We start from the raw sequence: 21,809 nt of genomic DNA on the forward strand, positions 1-21,809 counted from the left end.
GGATTAGGCCGAGGTTACCCCAGCCACGTTAATAGAGTGAGTGCTTTCGGGCTGGGAGGACATGGACGCTGAAGTGATGAAAGTGAAGTCCAAGAAGGGAGATTTCTGTCCAACATACCTGAGAGGATTAAGTATCTGGTTTCTCCTCCTGCTCTTAATCTGGACCAGAGGGGACGATTGTCCCCCGGTGCAAAACAATAAATATTTATAGTGTGTGCCACCTCCAAAGCCAGGTTAACACTGGGAATTAAACTGAGCCACTTAAGAGCGAGAGGGCCTGGATTAGAGATGCCATCGTAAATTCCTTTGTAAATGTTTTGAGGGCATTATTTATGTTTGAGAAGTTCAACCGTAGGAGACACGTCTTACCCTCTGAGGACAGATGGGTGACGGGACGGAGATGTGGGTGGTCAGTTACCTTCCAGTCGATGCAGGTGTGACAGCCTCCCTCTGTGATGAAGAGGGTGCTGAGTTAGACAGGATGGAGAGTTGTGTGAAAGGGGTCAGTTGCTGACTATCACAGGTGTGGACAGTGGAGGAGGCTGAAGGTGACAGAGACTGATGATCAGTGGCCTCATAAGTGACTCCTCGACCTCATGAGGGGGAGAAACTTCACTCTGAAAAACACTTTTTGATAAAAAACAGAAAATGCTGGACCGGCTCTGGTCATTTTACTTAATCAATCATCTAGTCTCTTCTTCTTTGTTTTGAAAAAGCCCACAATCCAAAGATATTCAGATACTAGATTAGATCATAATGTAAAAAAGTAGCTAATCAGCATATTAGAGAGACAGAAATAACCATGTTTGTTGTATATATTCATAAAATAAGATTTTCACCAGATATCACACCATGTTGTTCTTATTATGTCTGTGGTGGAGGATTTGGAATTTGAAAGAAAGATTTAAGAAAAATACTAAATATATATTATAATAAATACTCAAAACTGATAAAAGTGTGTGGCCTGGTTAAGATATTGATGTTATTAAAAACAAATCTGCTGACCTTCTGTCCAACTGTTGGCATCCAGTAGAGTCAAAGATAATTTAATAACAAAATAAAAACTTTCAACCAAGTCCTGTGGCCATTATATACTGACATTTAATCAGTTTACTCAGGCAACAGTTGTTACTTAGTGGTTGTTATCACGAGATGTGGCTCCCAGAAAAAACTCGAAAATAAACCTTATATTAAGCTTTTTGTCAAACTGCTGATAGATTCATTGATTGATTGGTTCACTTCTACACTCATGGCTGTCATTGAAATCCTGACTGTGAAACAATGAATGTTTGTTTCCACTAATATCACCTCAACGTCCTTCAGTAGCCTCTCTGGAGATTTCATTTGTGTCACATGATCTTCCGGAGTTTGCCGGTTATGGAAATTGTCGACATTCAAATTAAATTTCCCACTTTTTAAGAATTTCTCCTCCATGTTGTTGTTGAGAGTGGATGAAAGTTCATGATTTACCTCGGAAACAACAGAATACAAAAAACAATCTCACAACAATGTCCCTTTAATGTGTTTTCTGCAGCTTTCGATTAAGTCACTAAACAGACTTTCTCAGTAGAAATGAGGACGACTGTGTCATATACTGTATAAACTATAAAGAAATAAACATCTACAAATGCATAGCAACTCTATCTGCAGAGGATTAGTAGAGTGATCCGATCAAAAGCTCCAGAACAGCTACAGCTTCAAAGGTCAAGAATTAACTCAATTTTTAATAACAGAGAAAACAGGAGCTACAGCAAAACTCAACATGTAGAATCCAACAGTGAAAGCGATTTTCATCTATAACAATAAAGTAAAATACTAAGACACTGTAGGTGTTTGTGTCATTCTCAGTGTTTTGTGTGTAGCAAATAAAAAATGGTCTGAAAGCAGAGTTCCAGGACACGGTTGAGAGCAATAATGGTCTTTTATTGCAAACAAAGGAACAAAATACAAGCTACTGCACTTTCATCTCTGATTCCTGTGAGACATCGATCATTCAAAGAACAACATACAAAAAACAATTGGTCAGAAATGCTCGAGAACAAACGGAGAGATGCAGTGAAAACAGGATCGCCCTCTAACGTTACCATGTGACACGAGCTCCTCGGACACTTTTAACATAAACTAATACTCTGTGAAAATTACAGACCTCATACAAAAAATAAGATTTCATTTCAATAATAATAATAAAAAAAACAGCCAGCTTATTTACAGGACAATAATATTTTCTTTGAATCTGGCTTGCCTCATTTCCCAGTGAAACTCGTATTTTTTATTTTCTCTGTAACCGACTTGTTACACGTGTCCTTTCAAAGTGTATAAGGCATGACAATCAACCTTTTGTCTGATCTGATGCTTCGATAACAGCAAATCTTAAATATAAAAGTTCACTGATATTAACATCGTCTCTACGTGAAATCCTTTCTGTAATTGTCTTTTGTTTTTTTAAAGTTTCTGTGCATTGCTCAGCCCTTCTAAGGCACCGACTATTCAGTAGGGGAGTCCAGAACAAACTGTACACAAACATAGAAAATCAAACCGAGAGGACAGCTAATCCTACGCTAACCTATTAGCCTTATGTACATGAATATAAACAGAAGTGATGAGAAATAATGAGCGCGGTGGGCAGCGAATAACTTAATTTACATGCAACCAGTCGATCGAAACTCATTCAAAAGGAACATTCGTCGCTTCAGCTCGTTTTGCTTTTAAGTCGAGTGGACAGCTACGAATCAGCCCCCTTTAAAAAAAAAAAAAACGTGTACATGCAGACAAGGATGTGCAGAGTATCACAGAGTCGAAGCACTTTCGTTGCCGAGTGCGATGAAAGAGAGAGAGAGAAACGGAGTTAATTAAAAAGCTGAAGGTTTGAGGTGAGGACAGCGCTTTGACTGTGGGCCGCAGTGGCAGATGTGTGGCGGCCGAGTGTGTGCGTGTGTGTGTGTGACGATGAGAGCGAGAGCGAGCTGCACAGATTAAAGTGGTTTATTCTCAGACATCTAAACCTTCCACCAAAGCCCTGGCATGGGAAAACATGGGTGGAGAAGGGTTAAAAAAGAGAGTGCACCCACAATCTATAAAACCCCAATAAGAAAGACGGAGACCTCAAAATATACCAGACCCCCTCCCCCACGTCCTGATCTCACTATTACACACATATGTATGGTTCCAACACACACCCTGATTGATTGAACGGGGATGTTTCCAAAAAGGGTACGTTTGCTCTTCCATGTGAGGTTTTAGCAGAGGCCGCTTTGATCCGCGTGTCGTTCCTGAGGGGAAAGAATATGTCCAAAGTGGAAAAGTGAGAGGTCGCATCACGCAGTGAGCGATGAGATCACTGATGATGTCACTGATGAACGCTTTTGTTTCAGCTCAATGTGGCCGGGATGGTTGTTTGTAAAGGAAAAGGAGAAAAACACATCTGAATCCCTTGGGGAGCCGTTGCAGCAGCAGCAGCTCTAACCTAGGTGGTTTTCTTAAAGCACTTTTTTTTTCCCGCTCATGGATTAAGTTTCTAGTTTCCATGATTGCTGTGCATCCTCCGAGGAGCCAAACCCCAACATTAAAGCCTGTTCTGTGATCAGTGGTGACGTCAGACCCTCTCAATGTTTCCAATGTATTTGAATATACTTCAAACTCATCCAAGCTAAAGCCCAAGTCTGACTTTGTGTGCGTCTCTTCTTTCTTTTTCTTCTTCAATAAGTTTCAATTCTCTGCTTATTTACCCCCATGAATCACGGCTGTGGCGTGTCGAGCGGCAGCAGTGAAACTGTTGGTGGTTTATGGAGCCACATAATGTTGGATGATGACAGCTGCTGTAGTCCCAGCTGGTATTTATAACACTTTGCTTTGATCCCCTGCTTAAATAAAAAGCTATAATGACCAATTGGTGTTAGTTTTGCAGTCAGAGCCCAGAGGATAAGGAGGAAGGGAAAATGGAGAAGACAGAGATGCAGCCTGTTATCATGGATAAGTGGAGAACGCCAAGGCCCAGTCGGCTTCTTCTGAACTTTGCTGACAAGCGTAATAAGAGTTGTGCTATTTTACTGCGAGAAAGTGGCTGCATTAAGACATGTCAATACTGATGAGTGTATTTGATTAATGTTATAATTACATTTTCACCGATTTTTGATACCATCAATGCTCGACACTTTCTCTACAGCAGCAATTTAATGTGTTTACATTCAGTAATCATCTATGTAGTCGTATTTGTTGGTGGAGGCTGCAGCTGAATTCAGCTTCACTACCTAAACACAAGTGATCAATAGAAAAACAATGCATCCATATAACCCAACTCAAATACATCAGCTACTGTTTTCTCTCTACAAAGACAAGGAGCTGCATTAAGATGCTGCTGCAACACAAACAACCTTCTGCCGCTGCTTCACATAACAAGTATTCATCTGATTTAACACGCAGTGGCTCTTATTGTGAAACAGCCACAGGAAACACAAGTGTTAGCACTAACTGTGATTATTCATTGAACGTGCGTCTGCAAAATGAAAAAAAGAGGAATTTCCAGCATTTTCATTTCTCCGTAAGGCAACTTTGTTCTGTCCTGTTTTTTTGTGTGTGGAGAAATGAAATCAGATCACAGTTGTATTTTTCAAAGAACAGTTCATCAAAACAACATGAGTTTGTTTGAAAGTAAAGTTACTTTGACTGGGAGTGACCTCTCTCTCTGTCAGCTGACACAGTTACCACTTCATAGATAATTTACAGAAGATACTCAGTGTTTTTGGTAATGTCTCATCTTTCTTTTCCCACAGTACAAAGTCTGTGTAATTCTCCCTTTTATTCATGTGACTTTCCCTTTAGCTTGATGATACATTTTTGTTTTCGAAAAAGAAAAAACATGCAATAGAATTTGCTGTAAATACTGGTTGCGGCCATGAACATATCACCTGTGTGAAAACGCTGTCGACGGACCACTTTTCGAAAATGCCACAGAAGTTGTGAGGTTTTATGGGAGCAGAGCTGGGTCAGTCAGGGATATAAATACTTCAATAACGAGGGTTTGAACACCTGACCAGTGATCTGATGCCAACACAAACAAGCAGAATACAAAACCTCAGTCAGATCAGTTCAAACTTCTCTGAATGTCAAAGCCTCTGAAGACTACACAGTCCAGCGTATTTGTAGATCCGTGAAAAGCTACAAAAGTGTAATACAATCCAAAAACACCCTTAAGGTGAAGTGGTTACAATCAAGGCTGAGCAGTATTGATAGAAGAGCTTAATGTGAACCTCAGCAGAGACATTTTATTCATCCTGTAACTGAAATGACACAACTTTTGATGATTTTTTTTCTCCGTCCCGTGTTAGATTATCCTCAGTCATTTGTCAGTTTGTTGTTCCTTTGCTCCTTCGCTCAAACATACCACTCCCGGCGTGAGATCACCGATCCGTCCATGTGGGACACATAGTCGCTGTCTGTACCATTGTCATAGCTGTCCTCCGGTATGTAGGGGGAGCCGTTGTTCACTATGGGGCTGTGCACGGGAGGCCCGCAGGGGTGCATGTTTTGGGTGTTGTAGTGATCAGGGTAGTAGTTTCCCTCCTTGAGGCCCCTGTGGACGTCTTCCTTGTCAGCCCAGTCGTCCCTATCCTTGCGTTCAGGGGTGTAGTCGGGGTAAATGATGTCTCCACCCAGTTTTGGTTTCAGCTCCTGGCTGCCCTTGCTGGTCTTGTCCCCGTAGACCTCCTGCAGCTCATGTGGCTGGAGCACATCCAGCTGCGACTCCTTCTGCATGTCCGAGGGTCCCAGGTACTGTTTGGTGTAGTAGTCGCCCCTGAAGGTTCTGCGCTGGCGCATAAAACATGCCCCACCCAGGATCAGCAGGAGGATCAGGAACAGAACTCCACCCACTGCCCCACCTATGATAGTACCCAGGCTGCTGTCGGGTAAGGACGCCAGGGTCGGGGACGTGAACAGGGCTCTCCGCTGGTCCGCAGCAGTGCCGGTTCCAGAGGTGTCGTGGAGACGGGATGCAGTGGTGCTGGGGGCTGCAGTGGTGGGGGGAGGATCTACAGAGTGAAAATGTGATAAAAATATTAAAACCAGAGAGAACGGATGGCAGAAATTATAAACTAAGCAGGAGACTGCACTTAATGTTCTGTAACAACTGACAAAACAAGTGCGAATGGTTTTCAGATGAATTTATGACGTCACTGCGCAGTATGAGAGCAGAGACATGTCTCTCCCGAGACCAGAGAATCTGTTGAAAGCTGCGCTGCGGAGCAAAAAGGAGGGAATGAGAGGAGCAGAAAGAGGTTAAGTGCTGAATGTCAGTGTGAGCATGAGAGAGAGACACAGGGAGGAGGACAGAGGACATGCACTCATGAGCATCTGAGTGTTGGTGATCACCCCTCCCCCTCTCTATCTTTCTAAACCGTGCAATGGGGAAGTCATGTGAGAAGATGCAACACTGTGTGATCGATGTGAGGTTCCTGCATCTGATTTGTCCTCCTGTGACCGACGTTTGTGATAGCAGCCAGAGCCGCAGAGAGAAGAGCTGTGTGGAGCTCAAGGTCAGGATAATTGTCTCCATTCTGACCTCCAGCCTCTGGGGCTAAGAGCAGCCTGATACCACTAGTTGATCTCTGCACCGGCACATCAAAGAGCCGACTACAAAGCAATATGACTCGCACTAGGAGAGGTCTGCATCTCCGGGAGGTTTTCGGGTAAGAGTTACCACAGCTGGAATCCCTGTTGAGCAGTAATGATTTCCACAATTTGTGTAACTGACTAAGAATCTAATTACCTGCAATTATACGATGTGTGTGAGCTTCAAGGATCAGGGGTAAATGTTAAAGAATGAGGGAGGACAACAGATATAGGTCAAAAACGTGATACACTGACAACCGTCTCATGAAATCGTCAGTCAGCGTCACTCCCACCCTGCAGCGGGACATTTTAAAAAGTTATGAGCATCTGTAACCATGTAGCCGATCATCTGAGAGGAAAGCAGCCAAAAACCACAAGGCTGCAGAGACAACTGGGAATGTGAAACAGCTACACCAAAGCAGCCACGGAGGGGGAGGAGGAGAGGGGATATAACCGAGCTCAACCTGGCTATCTCTGCGGGGGAGGGGGGGAGGCCAGAGGCCGCATGCCCACGTCTTAATATTTGACAAGAGAAGCAAGATAATTGCTCGGTGCAAGTCTGCTCTGGACAGGATGTCAGCTGTGCTTTCGTTTGGAGCGGGACTCCAAAGCAGGCCTGAACACAGATGGAGACTGACAGCACTTTTTTTGGGGCTTTTCCAGCTTTTTTCTCTCGACAGTGAGAAACCAAAAGGACTCTCTCTCTGTGTGTGTGTGTGTGTGTGTGTGTGTGTGTGTGTGTGTGTGTGTGTGTGTGTGTGTGTGTGTGTGTGTGTGTGTGTGTGTGTGTGTGTGTGTGTGTGTGTGAGCGGAGTACGTATCCAAAAGCAGCAGTTGCTTTGTTTGGAAAAGGATTAAAAGGGAGCAGAGGAGAGAAGAAAATAAGACGAGATGCAGAGTTCTCAGGATCCACACCCTGAATTTACAATGATGAACTCAAGCAGCAGACTATGGACAGAAGGAGGAAGCAGACAGGAGTAGTTTAGCATGCTGAAAATTTTCTGACAAGGACATATGTCAACAAGTCAACGGAATTTAAAAAAACATTAGCAAGGACACAACCTTTTGGTGATTTAGGGAAATCCCCTCTCCTCGTTGAGAACCGCTTGAGAAGTACAATATAATGTTGAATAACACGTCATGGGGTACACGCAGTACTTCTGTGAACTGCAAATCTGTGAACACAACTCATTACGTCCCACTGTGAAACCCGACCTTAAAGACAACAGAGTAAAAGTAAGAGGCTACATGGGGGCATACTTTGTCGAACCAGCGGGGGTAAATGCCCTCTCCCTTATCTGAGAAAATCTAATGTTGCCAAAACCACAACACAACAGGTTTGGTAGCGATACTCTTTATCTGCACTCTGTGCGCCGCTGTTGGCAGGAATGTGTGAAAGTGGATCTGGGCTGGAACATCTATACGGAGGCTTAGCTCTGCTACGAGTGTTGAAGTGGGCAGATCGTACCAAGAGCGTAATCCTACATCAGAGAGGCAGGATGAATGTCAAACGGCACCGAGATTTTAGCTGTTAGAGTTCATATATTTAAGTAAGCAGATGTTAGAAAAGAGGAAAAAAAGCATCTGTTTTAACATTTCAGGGAAACTGAGTGAAGAGGTCAAAACGTACCTTGTACCCAGAGGTTTACATTCTGACTGCGGAGCCCGATGTCATTCATCACTTCACAGCGATATACGCCAGAGTCATTGCGCTCCAGCGGACGAGTGAAAGCGAAGGTATTGTTTGAGATCTCAACACCATCCGGCATCAATCCATCCAACCTGCGCAACAATGGAGAATATATACTTCAGTACAGCACATCACAGACAAACGTGCACACAAAACATTAAACTTTACACATTCCGTTTAAGAGACACAACTTTCAAACCTCTCCATCACTGCTGTGTTGGTTCAGTTGGCCTGTTGTAACTATTATACGATCACTTGACTGAGGTAATTTGAGCTGACGCCACTTCCATCAACCAAGAGGGAGAAAGATTTCTACATGAACACAAGGCAGGCCTAAAAAAAAAAAAAAAAGGAAATAAAGAGCTTGGCTGTCTAGACTTCACTGACTGCTGTCGGCCCAAATGAGACCATATTTCTTGTTTTCAAAGCAAGATGATGACAAAGAGCTGCCAATAGACCACTGATGCTCTGATGCATGAACCATTTGGAATCTTTTATTTATAGCAGACAGTCTTCGATGGGTGCAGCCGGGCATTCAACAGCTCCGAGGGTCCAGGCTCCAAAGTTACACACAGGAGCCTCGTCACTGCCTAATTTAGGTTTGTTTAAACACAGTTAAGGTCAATGCAACTTGACCCATTAGCAGCTGATATCTTGTGTAAAATTTTGTTAGTTGCTTTGTAAAACTTATGTACTTTTGCGAGTTTGTTGCTAAACTGTTGATCAACAAAAACTATAAAGATATATAGAGAACAGTCAATAATAAACTTAATTAAAATCTAAAATGAGTGGCTGACAACTTGAAGAAAAATGACAAGATATTTTCTCAAATCCGAGATGACAGATTGTATGTGACTGCATCTCTATGATTGTACTCCCAACTTTACCACTGAGTACTGCAAAGGATACAACAGCTGTGTCCCCCGACATTGGGACAGAGACTGCTGCAACATTTACAAGAAACTATTAGACAGGTGTAGCTGAAGGGCAAAGGGCACAAGTTGTTGTTTCGCTGGTATCACAGCAAAGAGAACCAGGTTTAGAGTTTTCTGAGACACCAACATGCCTGTATACTTGTATTCAGATGCTTACTACAGTATAAAGGCTTGTTGTGCTTTAGCTTCAGCCTTAAAGGTTGATGCTTAATGTATGTTTTTATATTTTGTTTGCAGTTAGTACAAAACCTACAACAATCGACATGAAAAGGTTTACCTAAAGGTTTTTAAGGAGAAGGGATATATTGGGGGGAAACTGACCTGATCCATGTGAAGTGACGGGCAGGTGGGTTCGATTTGGCACCACATTCGAACTTCACGTTCTCTTGACCCACGAACCAGTTTTTGTCAGGTCCAGTTATTGTTACCATTGGAGCAACTGTAAAACAAAATAAAACCATTAGCATTAGAATAAGTATAAAAATGGTTATGATTACAAAAAGCAACAAGTTATGAAGAGCTAATTTGTTTTTGTAAACCTTTTGTGCTTTTTGTCAGCATCCTAACTATCCTTGGTTACTTAAAATAGTGAGGGCCATGTAGACCAAAAGGGCATTTTATTTATTTATTTTTTCCAAAAGGTAAAAGAGTATAATAATCAGTCATTGTGATTGCAGCAGCCTGATGACAAACGAGCTTTCTCAAAAGGAACAAAGTCTGCATTATAAGCACAGTAGCGAGCAACGACAAAAACAAAAGCTGTGCAGGACTGCAGAAAGCTCCAGGACCCGCTGGTGAACGCCAGCCAAGAAAACAAACAAAGGATTCTCGGTTGCTGGAAAGTTAGAATATGACAGACTCACTCACACAGTAGATGCGCTGCAGCTCATAATAAACTCTACTGCCTACCTACCATGACAAAGAGAAAAAACAACAAAGGAAGGCAGGGGGGGGGATGCCCAAATGAAACCCGGCACATGCCACTGTAATAAAACACGGCAAACACTGACTTGGATATCCAATTGTTCATTTTGATTTCCCTGGAGCACAAATGAGGAAGTCATTACAGCGCACGGCAAGATGTCTCGGCTCATCGTGTCCACTGACCCTTCTCGTGCAGTTCAACGTTAAAATTGTGCTTCTTTTGCACTTAAAATCCCTTGCCTCTGCATCTGACATGATTTATTGAGCTGGAAAGTCTCGTTCTTCCCGTATTAACCTTGGTTTTTCTGTGTCTCCATCCGCTGCCCCCAACAGTCTCCTGCTATTTGTGCTCCAGCTGAGCTCTGATCAATATTTCATAAAATACCTTCATTAGCCTGCACTCACACAGACCCAACACACTAACCCATACTGCTCGCCAAGGAAGTGCGCATCAATGATTATAACATTAAGAGAACTCTTAAATGGCCCCTTTATGGGCAAAGGAGCAAAGGTAGTGAGCAGGCTGTTCATAAATCAAGCTACCAGCGTGGAATGATATCAATACGATATACTGTGCCTTTAAGGACTGAACAATTCAAGCTTGAATCATAATTATTATTTAGTTAAACCCTATAATCATTGACATTATTTTCCCCAGGAACAAGTTAATTTGGCTGCAAATTGATTCGAATATAGAAGTTTCAGTCAGAAAATGTCAGTACACTGTACAACTGAATACAATTTACCTTTAACTTCACCTAACTTAACCTGTTGGGTTGAAAGTTATAAATGTATACCATAAAACCATCCAGACGAAAGATTTGAAGTGATTTGTATCTTTGTACATTTTCACTTGTTTTGTAGTTTGTTGCTTTTGTCTACTTCTTTATACATTTTCCAACCTCCTGAACATATGTGTTGCTCTTGGCTCTGAGTTCATTCATTCCTGCTGATGACTACATTTCAAAAAAGTGTCAGGAATGTGCTGGTGGTTATTTACAGCAGGAAGGTGTATGTGGGAGTGACTCAAAATAAACAGCTGAATCTATTTTCATCACACTAAAGGAGTACTGTTTATTACCCAGTGCAATAAGGATAATTTGTGTTTTTTTATACAATTTACACACTAACCTTTCTTGTTCTTTTTTGAGCGAAACATTAATCTCTGTACCTGACAAACAGCTTTTGATTGAAATGTCCTTTTCCTAATGTGTTAAAGTAGAAGTTTAAAAGGCTTCACAGTCTTACAGATCGATCTCACAAAGGACAACAAGCTTTGACAACACAGCCAATGCTTAGTTGAAGTAGTACGATTAATTCATTGATCATAAGATATTTTGCCACTAAGAGATCCTTGAAAATCACCAGATTTATCATTTCAGATGAGAGAAAAGACAGCACAGGAATTAAGGAGGTCTTATAATCCAACACTTACACTGTACGTTTAGTATGTAGGGAATGCGGAACTCTGTTTGTAGGGACGGGTGGCGCACCACACAGGTGAGCATCTTCCCCTGGGCGTAGCTCTGCGGCTGCCACATGTAGTGCACATGTATGGTGGTGGTGCTGTTGGGCTCATCCTGACTTTGCTTCTCACTGCGCCCGTACAGCTCCGTCTCCCAGAAAACCTCAGCGGCGGGCCGGCCGCGCTCCGCAATGCAGGTGGCCACCAGCGACTCGTTCCCTCCGTCCAGCAGAGCGGTGGGGCCGGCGGACACGTACACTTTTGGCTCCACTGTGGATAGAGTGAGAGGAGGAAGAGGAGAAGGAGGGGATGGTGGAATGGAGAAAATATTACAAAATGAATATGGATTGTTTTGTATATGAATAAATAATGTCCATATATGGGCAGAAGGAAGTGGCCTCAGTGTACTTAACTGCTAAAGAGCACAGATTGACTTCTTCCATTTCACATATGCATTAAAAATGGATGAACCTTGCTATTCAATCATATGGAGGCATTTTAAATGGAGACGTACTGTAGTTGTTTTTATTGCTGTGTGTCGAGCACATAATGTGTTTCAGAGATCCACAGCGGAAGCATCTATTAGTCCGACTGTATTAGTACAGCTTCTAACAAAGCTTATCATTTCCTGAAGTTTGTGAGTGAGAGAAAAACTTTGATATTTCAGAACCCGAGGCGGCTGCCAGTCAACCTTGTCGTGTGTTTATATTCGACAGTGTTGTACTGGAAGATGAGGAGCTGAGTTAGAGTACGCCCCTCTGTGCTTTAGAGCTGGGGTAATGTTACACCGGCTTCCTGAGAACAACTGGCGGTTCAGACGTAACAAAGATTTTCTCAACGGAGAAGCAAATCTGATCTGTGCAAGAGGGACGTGACCAGAATAACTCAACCCACTCTACCTGTTGTACAAAACTGAACCACACCAAATCCTCTGCTGCACTGGTCTAGAATAAACACACGAGGCCCCGTTTAATAATCACATAGTGTCAGAAATGACACTTTGAAAAGTTCAGCGAGACAAAGGAGGACAAAGGAAAGTCCAAATTCAAAAGAGAGTCATCTGGGAGGGGGGTGACACAATTGCAAGGTATTAAAGTAAAGTGGCAACACAGATTACACAACGTTACACTTCCATGTACCATCGCTATCGAATTTCCCTCTGAGGTTCATCCGTTCTTCTTTGTCTCGCAGTGTGACACCTCCTCCATGTCTGACCCTCTTAAAAGAGCAGTAACAGCTGTTCCACTTACAGCTATGGTGACAGTTTTAAAGGCGGCACGTGGGGGCACACACCGCCCTAATCCACAAGACGAGGCCGTAACCTTTTAGTCGTCTGCCACCCGGCCCTTCCACGCAGGTCGGGCAGGAAGCCCAACGACAAATTCAAATAACTTCTGACACCCAAAAATAACCTGGCATCTCCTGTAGCCAGTGCAAGGGTGGGGACGCCGCGCTCAGTCATCCACCTCACATTCTTCACTCACTTCTCTTGGCCCCTCCCCACTGGCCTCGGACTATAAACAGTAGTTGTTCTATGTTCGGAGACGAGCTGGCTCAAGCTCCCGAATAACTAAATCAGAGAGACGTGTTAATGTGGAGTCGCTGTCAGGAAGGGAGGGGAAACGCCTCGGATGATTGTAAAGGCTTCGGGGAAAAGGGGAAAGATTTCCACTCAGTACCCAAATCCACACTGATCCATGTGGAACACTGACGTCAGAGTGGGAACCCCAATAAATAAGGGATATAACTGGAGGGGCATGTGAAGAAATGGCCAGACCAAAAACTATTAACTGGTATTTTTAATATTGAAATGAGGCCATTTGGTATGATGATATAAAACACTTCTGTAATGCTGAGCCATTCAAATTTTGGATTTTGTGATGAAAAAGCTATTTCAGTGCAAATGAAGCCACACCTTAATGAAAGTATTAGCAGGTAAGCTGCTGGCGGAGTCTGGTGTCATTAGGGGATATTTAAGAAAAGCATGCAAACAAATGATGAACTTTATGACTCACTACACAGACAGTGTGGGAAAATCCAGAATCACGTCAACAGACAGAAAGGAGAACCGAAACATTTTTCACAAAAGGGAAACTGATGACACTCTTCAGATTTTATTCCCATCACGAAGCAACTTTTTAGTTTTTTATCTCTGTGAGGTTGATCTTTCAGTTTAATAACTCAGCAGAAAAAAGAGCTGCATTACAGGCCACATGAAGGCACAGCAAACTTTAAATCAAAAAAGAAAGTGGTTTACAATTTGTGGATGACGCTCAAATGCTTGGAGTTGAAGTAGCTCTAGAATTATGTGGAGTGGTGCTGCTTATCACTTACATCTTGCCCACTTAATGTGTTGTTTTCACCAAAGTCAATTGTTGTTCAGTAGATTTCCCACTGACCTGTCAGCAGCTTAAAACAAAGGGTCATTCAATATACAGTATGTGTTATATTTCCTCATCTGGTTCCTTCCCTTTGCTTACTGGCGGAGACCTTTGGTTTAGTGCTGTAGCAAAATTCCTGCTGAAAGTATTGTTCACGCTTCGGCCTTTTGTAAGAGATGAAGTAAATGAAAGTGTCGGGCCAATACAAACACCGTGTGTGGAGTGATACTGATTAAATGCAGGAATAGGTCTCTATCAAGTGTGACTTTTGAAATCAAGTCAATGTCCTGTGCACCTGTTAATCATTACAATGCCGTGACTTCGGTCTATTATTCATCGGTTAGAGCCTTTTTCTTTGCTTTGCATTAGTTCATTTGAAAGGAATGAACATGAACTCAGGTGCTTTCTCATAAACCTCAAACATGAATCTAAACTGGAGAGAAAAACTGTACAACTAAATATTCTGTATATAAGAACACTATGTTAGTTAACTCTAGTTTCACATAAATACATTGCTCATATACTGACGTGATATCCAGAACGTTTTTGAGATTCTGTTGATGCGTTACACACACCGTGTTCTTCTAAACTAGCTCTCAGTTCAGCAGATACCTCCACCACGGTTGACCACAGTCCTATAAATGATTGACTAGTCGTTTTAGTAAAAATATAAAAGAAGAAAGGAAGTCGCCTGATCAACCTAAATCATTTACTTAACATAAAACACACAAGCTGTATACAGTGGCTTGAGTCCTCCAGCAGCAGCTGCGAGTTCAGCTCCCACCCGGCCCTTTGCTGGGTCTTCACCCATTCTCTCTCATAGTTTCACATTTGCTGTCCATCTACCCATGAATGGAAATAAAGTTTAGCCCCCTAATCTGCATCTGCACCAGATGTTAATGGGGTTTTCCCAGGCACCAGGGCCCATCCCTTGCGAGTTTGGTGGTAATAGTTTCTGTGAGTTTTGTGTAAACATGCCAATTAATAAACAGTGAATCCTTAACCTTCTTGGCAGAGGTAAAAAGGTACACGTCAAACCAAGAGATGAGGAAGCCTTGGGGAATTGAATGTGCTGACTTTAGATCTTGTAACTGTGAACTGTGATGTGCGCTTTCTAACAGAAATAACTCGTGGGATAAACTGATTCCCACATGACATGTATTGAATTGCAAAGTACACATATTTTCAGCATAATCACACCCTAATTCCAAAGAAAAACCACGCCTGAGAAACTGCAAAGAGAGGATAGCAAGGTGTAATTGAACTCGGTGAGGTCCCAGACACTGAGGCTGTCACAGCATCGCTTAATGTACCACTCATTAGTCATCAGTCTCTCTCAGTCCCTGGTGGGAGGCAAGACGCTACTGCCTATAGTGCAATCTCCTCCTCTCTGCTCTGCCTGAGATCCAGCCACCTAAGGTTTGAAACAAATGCTGACGCACACAGAAAGTTCAGCATTCAGGCTCCTCAGAAAGGAGGCGTTATTGTGTTGAAACAGTCTGGATCCCGCATGTACACATGGGGGAATAAGACTGTTAACAATTACAGATTTGATCAATTTATCATTTTACGTTTTTCATATTCGGATTTGTGGTAGCAGTAAATAACAGATCTTGGTATAGTATGTATTTAATGCTGAAATGCACAGAGCTGGTTGGTTTATTGATCATTTGTATGCACTGTAGCCATGATTGTTTGTGTGTTTCATTTGGGGGATCATCAATGAAAGGGAAATAGCCTTGACATACATCTTAAAACATGCTTATCAACAACAAGAGACTTAATCAGGTCAAAAACTGCACTGCAGATTGCCAAGTTTGTGTTGCTTCTGCTTTGGTGCCCCTGGAAATATCAATTACTCTAAAATATGATTTCATTATCAGTGACAAAAGACGAAGAGGGCAGAACTAACAAAAAACCTCACCGTGCAGAAGCTGCACATTGTTGTTTTAAGGTAAGTAGCAGCACTTTCTTGCAGCTTGGTTACATGTAATTTAAGATGCTTTCAGACGTGCGCTGAACTCTGGATAATCTCCTGAGACTATCCCGTGGGGGTGTAAATGAGAACGCAAATGGCCGAGTCAGTTCCTCCGCACAATCTCTTGAGTTTTTCCTCCACAGTCAAATATAAACATCATGTCTTGCCTCCTGCACGCTCTACCTAGACACCAATCCTCATCTGAACGCTGCACAGAAATATCTGTTGTTGTGAACAACATGTCTGACTCTGAGAATCTCCTGCTGCGTTTTTCTTGTGAAAGGCAAAGTCCAAAAGAGTTTAGAACCCCACTGTCCACATGTTTTCCGGAGTTCATGTCCGCAAACAGCTTTAATGTCACACCCTGCAATAAACTTGTTGTCAAGTGAAAATAAGTTGCATCACGTAGGGAAAGATTGAAGTTGTTTTTAACTGTGTTTGATAAATGAGGACAGACTCCTTCTATTTCAAATGTTTATACCGTGTGTGTATTGTATGTACTAGTATGTAAGTGGCCTTAAAAGCAGGTAACACTGAAGTGAGTGACATGAGTGAGACCACAGCAGCTTCTCTACACAGCAGTGGATTTCTGCATGAATTAAAAGTTTGGTGGGTTTGGGGAAAAGTTTGTTCCTCCACTAAGCGGTCACCAAAACTTTCCTTTCTCAAAACTGAAAATGTTGTGCTTTAGGGAGTGATTTGAAAACAGCATGAGGAAGCACTCCAAGCAATGAAGATGGAAGAGAGACGGCTTTACTTTACCTAATACATTGAGGAAGGTTGACGCTTGTGTATTGCCCAGAGGAAACGTTGCCACTTTGCAGATGTAGGACCCGGTATCTGCAAAGCCAACTTCTTTAAGGGTGATGGTTGCATCTTGTATTGAAGGGGAAACAAATGAGACGCGCTGGATGTACTCGTCAGAGAACGAGATTCCGTACTTGGGGTTGTACACTGCCAGGGTTATGGTGCCTGACGGAAGACGACGTTCCCAGGAGATCTGTGTGAGACTGAGGTTGGAGCCCACCTCTATTCTGCAGCCCAGTGTGATGTTCTTCCCCAGCACGGCATTCACTGTCGCTGGGACGATCACGTGGTTGCTGCTCACGCCTGCCGAGAGAAAAGGGATATTTAAGATAAGATTCAGATAAACAGCAAAACATGATTTGCAGCAGTTATAATGAAACTGGAAAGATTGGATTTCTCATGATAGTGACGCTTGATTGAATTAAGAGATTAGAGCAATTGTGTCCAGCGGTGGAAGGAAAAATTGTCAGTGAATTAAAATCTATGTAGCTTCAATTTGTAAGTTTCACCACAGACGATGTGCTATCACCAGTAACTCAGGGAGTTAATGGGGAGAAGATTGCAGATTTTTTGGAGTGTTGGGAAATAAGACATGAGCAGATAGTGAAATGGCATCTACACACAGTGAGACACACAGACCGGCACTCAAATGAGATTCCATGAAACGTGCTGTTGCAACCTGTGTGTTCTGGTGTTGGAAATACACGAACCAACAACAGTAAAATTCCTGCTTATTGTCAGCCATGTCAAAGCAGCAGTTTGACTTAGATTAAAAGGAAACTCTAGATTATGTTTCTAAAAGCTGTAGTAAACTACTTCATACTTTATTCTCTTCTGCCATCATCAATATAACTAGTTGTCCCTTGGTCACATTAAGAGCCATCATTTGTTTCAGGCATGTTTTTCCTGGGGTTGAAAAGGACACCAGACTTCATCCTGGTAACTCAGAGAGCTCCGCGTTCCCCCTTAATAAGCAACACACTTTCACCGCAGGACATTCAGACTGTCCCTCTTGCTAATTATCGGAGCACCTTTTAAGCAGGAAAGGAAAAATACCTGGAAGGAGATGAAACAACACGGGCAATTTAATGGTTTTATTCTTTCTTTTTATAAGGCCCTTACTTTGACTTGAAGCCCACCACCGGTTTATTTTTCAAAGAGGTATTTTAAACAAATGGAACATATATATAAACTTTGTTTTGGCCATTAATGGCCATTTTGAATGCAATGATGTGCTGACGTTCTGTAACTCAAGACAAGATGAGTGAAAGACTTACAAAGGACCCTGAAGGGAGTGTGGTTGTGTTCATGATGTGTGAGCTGGATGGACAGTAAACTACATGTCACAGTTGAGAGACGCACTACTGAGTTGTAACACACAAAAATGTAAACAATAATAACCAACTCAGTGGCGATGAATGCAGCATCTTAAATTAAAGGTCATGGATAACTGCTCTAAATGAAAAATGTAAATTGCTTTTTGCGGCATAATCACATAAATGAGTCATTGATAGAAACATGCACGCTTTAAGATTTTTAAGAGGCTGTGCACAGATTTACAACGGTGGTCCAAACTGAATTGTAGAGTAGGTCCACATTAAACTTTGGGAAAATGTTTGTTTTATGGATTACAAGCAACAAAAAAAAAAAAGGTGATTTCCTTCAAAGTATTCAAAACAGTGCGTTTCAGTTTTCTTGACACGGTTGCAGTTGGAGTAAGCTATATTGGGGGGCCATAAATTTCCACTTTGTACATCGTCTCGGATGTGTATGGAGTAAAGCTTATAAAAGTGGTCCACTGGCTGGTATTTTCAGTCTTTGGCATGAATGCGAGCGGTAAGCCACAGCAATGCTATCTTGGTTCGGGAGAAATATAGCCGAGGAGGCTGAGTCTCCCTGTGCTCCATTACATCCCCTGTAATTTTAGTGATTACACACACATACACACACACACACACAGGGAGAGTTTCTCTCCTCCAAAATAAGGAATAAGTGTGTGACCATATGTGTAAGAGTGAGGCATTTTGCTTGAATGGCTGCTGCATTTTAAATGCATGTTGCATTGTGTTGTGAATTTCATGCTGTGCTCGGACACTCGGGCTCCCCTGTTTGTTTGTTTTCTTTCTCTGCTGACCCACATTTCAGAAATGTTTTCCTTGTGTTTCTTGTCTTGCTGTGTAAAGTAATCTAGCGTAGCTCTCCACTGTATTTAGGCTTTTGACCTATTAACCTCAAGTATTTAACTCAGCTGGCCCCATTTCTCACTTTGGAAAGACTATTGGGAGAGTCAGTTTGGGTTATTATTCCATTACTCCACAACAATTTAGAGATATGTTTACATCTGTTTCCCACATTTGCATCGTGACCCGATCTATAAAAATAAAAAAAAGAGCCTGTGCTGCTATCATATGCTTTGCACTGAATGTGATACCCTGTGTTTGCATTGCATCTGCCAGAGTACTCTCAGTGCACTGGTGTGGGGGAGAATCAGGGCCTGAGCCATGTGGGTTTTTACTTCTCCTCTCTCTTGTCATCTGAGCTGACATGACAGCTGTTTGTTGTCACCTTACTAGTGCATCTCAGTTGTTTTGCTTGCAATTCATACAGCTGTGACCAAAACTTCACATAAATATTCAGAAATACACATCTATAACTGGAACGACAATAAGGACGGCAGATAAATTCATGCTGCGACATTGGTTGGGTGAGCAGTAAACCAACATGCTTGGCATTTGTGACATTGTCTGGATGCACGGAGACACGTGTCTCGGACCAGGCTTCTCCGTAACATGCTCCACATACTGCAGCTATGTGACACGACACTCCAACTGCTACCGAACGCAGTTTGTCTATCTCAGTGTGTCAGCTTTCAGGTCTGTCAAAGCATACAAAGAAACTAGACTCTGTCCGTGCTATGTTCTGTTTGTTTTACAGTAAGCAGGAAAGGAGGGAGAGAAAGGGGGGATGTGTTTAAAGAGGACTCCACCCTTACCATTAGGGGAGGAGAGACAGATGGCCTCTGCATGGGATACCTACAGCCAGGAGGAGAGTGGGGAAACTTGGCACTGCTTGCTGTGACCATGAACAACACAGCCAGGGCTCGCAAACTAGAGAGCCGTGAAATATTACTTTAAATACTGCAGGCAAATGAAATGTAAGCAGTGCGCTACACAAAGCTGTCATGCTGTTTTCATCAAGGAAACAGCCGTAGAACTGAAGCACAGCTCAGGACTGTCACCACTTTTATTGCTTGTTATCCATCACATCCAGTAAACAAAAATAGTTTAGATTTTTAAAAGTAAACATGAGACAAAATCAATTTTGATGGTCATTTTTATGCAGTGTCACTGTTTTAATGCTTCATACGCCATTTAGTCGACTCTAAAAGTAAAACCCTGACCCAGAGAACAGGAGGAACCCTGGACTGCAAAACCTAATTCGGCTGTAGAGCAATAAGCTGCACTTTTACCCTCTTTTCCATGAGAAACCCAAGGAAAGAATGAACTCATGGGAAGGATATGCTTGTCCTTTGAAGAAATGCTTCATATTTGTTTCTTTTCCTACTGACATCACTAATTGCGACAAGCTGCTGGAAAGACGCAATGGCAAATCAAAACCTTCCTCTTTGCCTGGCAACGGACTCAAACATTCCACGTCAGCCACTCGATGAGCCAAAATCTCCACCTACCCAGACCTGACCTAGCGTCAGCCCTGACCTCCCCAGAGGAGACCGCCTCCCAGCCAGAGAGAGATCCACGCACTAAAGCCTGCAGTGTCAGAACCCCATGAGACAACACTAATCCAAGGCCAGAAACATTCACGAGCTGCAACAAAATGGACAATGTGTCATGTTCATGTAGACAAACTCCACGCATAGATTACAATGTCAAACAGCACTCACGAGAAACTGATCTGAAGACCTCACAGGGGAAGAATGCAGACATGAGATTTGTGCAGGAGGGAGTGTGGTTTAGGACGAAAGCAAGAGGAAACTCTGAGTTGGGAGAAGGATGAATAAGGACACAACCAGAAATGAAGCAGTTCTTGAGAAAAGGAACCGGGGTGGACAGATGATGAGTTCAGCAAGAGTGTGAAGTGTGTAAGGAACGGATATAAAAATGGAAGCGGGCTGGGTCAATGATTTTTTACTAAGTCGTACCAGCACATGACAGGCAATGACAGCCTGACAGAGAACGGTTCAGACCACCATGTACGCTGCTGAACCAGGTCAAAGGTCAACGCCAATGCTTACATGTTTAACATGTATAACACAGACATGATTGTTACCTTGTGCAGATTTTGTGTTTTTAATCATACAATCTCTGTAAACTGACAGTTCACTTCAGCTGCAGTACAGTATTCAGGACATTAAGTTATTATCCCTGTTTGTTTGTCAGCAGGATTATTGCAAAAACTACCAAACAGACTACTTAGTTTATTATTGCAAGATAAGACGTTTGACATTTTCAAAGATCACTTTGGGCCATTATAAATATTGTTTGTGACTTCACACACATTGTGCATGTTCTCAGTAAATCAACGGTAGAGGTCTAGGAACGTGGCAACGTTGCTACAAGTCCAATGAGGCATAAGCACTCAGACGATCAGAGCCTAGTCGGTTTATTCGTACACTGTTTTCAATGTAAAAAGCACATCTGTGGATGCGTAAATCTACAGCATGTGTGGTACATCACAGGTGAACCAGGAAGTTGGTCTATGATGGATGTTTACAATGATCACTTTGGGTCATAGTCTCAACTTTCGCCTTTGTTTTATCCATCACCTAAATTGGGCAAAATGTTTACACGCTCTGTATTTTAAGAAAATGTTTACACCAAAAACTGGAAGACGGTAGTTTTGGCAAGAAGACATAACATAGCCTCACCCTCTTCCCTCTGCCTTGGCAATTTGTGTGTGTAGGAGGAGGTCACAGGCTGAAGGGCAGTGTTTTTGTGGTTTAATGAACACAGTAATTCATACTCCTTACAGGCACTGATAATCTAATGGTAGCATTAGCTGACTA

General features: G+C 42.5%; 1 protein-coding gene across 2 annotated transcripts in view; it reads right to left on the bottom strand.

Annotated features, from left to right (window-relative positions):
* Positions 1-1,902: 1,902 nt before the first annotated feature.
* The window catches only part of nectin3a (nectin cell adhesion molecule 3a), a 30,706-nt gene continuing 10,799 nt past the window's right edge, over positions 1,903-21,809 (bottom strand). The window contains exons 2-6 of one of the 2 annotated variants that reach the window (XM_034604427.1): positions 16,742-17,089; positions 11,591-11,890; positions 9,553-9,670; positions 8,237-8,388; positions 1,903-6,026 (exon numbers count right to left, since the gene is read on the bottom strand). In XM_034604427.1, coding sequence (XP_034460318.1) covers positions 5,371-6,026; positions 8,237-8,388; positions 9,553-9,670; positions 11,591-11,890; positions 16,742-17,089 — 1,574 coding nt within the window. In that variant the 3' untranslated portion in view covers positions 1,903-5,370. Of the gene's footprint in view, positions 6,027-8,236; positions 8,389-9,552; positions 9,671-11,590; positions 11,891-16,741; positions 17,093-21,809 lie in introns of both variants that reach the window. The other variant, XM_034604426.1, reaches the window with a different exon arrangement.

The sequence above is a fragment of the Hippoglossus hippoglossus genome, chromosome 13 (assembly GCF_009819705.1).
Source record: "Hippoglossus hippoglossus isolate fHipHip1 chromosome 13, fHipHip1.pri, whole genome shotgun sequence".
Classification (NCBI taxonomy): Eukaryota; Metazoa; Chordata; class Actinopteri; order Pleuronectiformes; family Pleuronectidae; genus Hippoglossus; species Hippoglossus hippoglossus.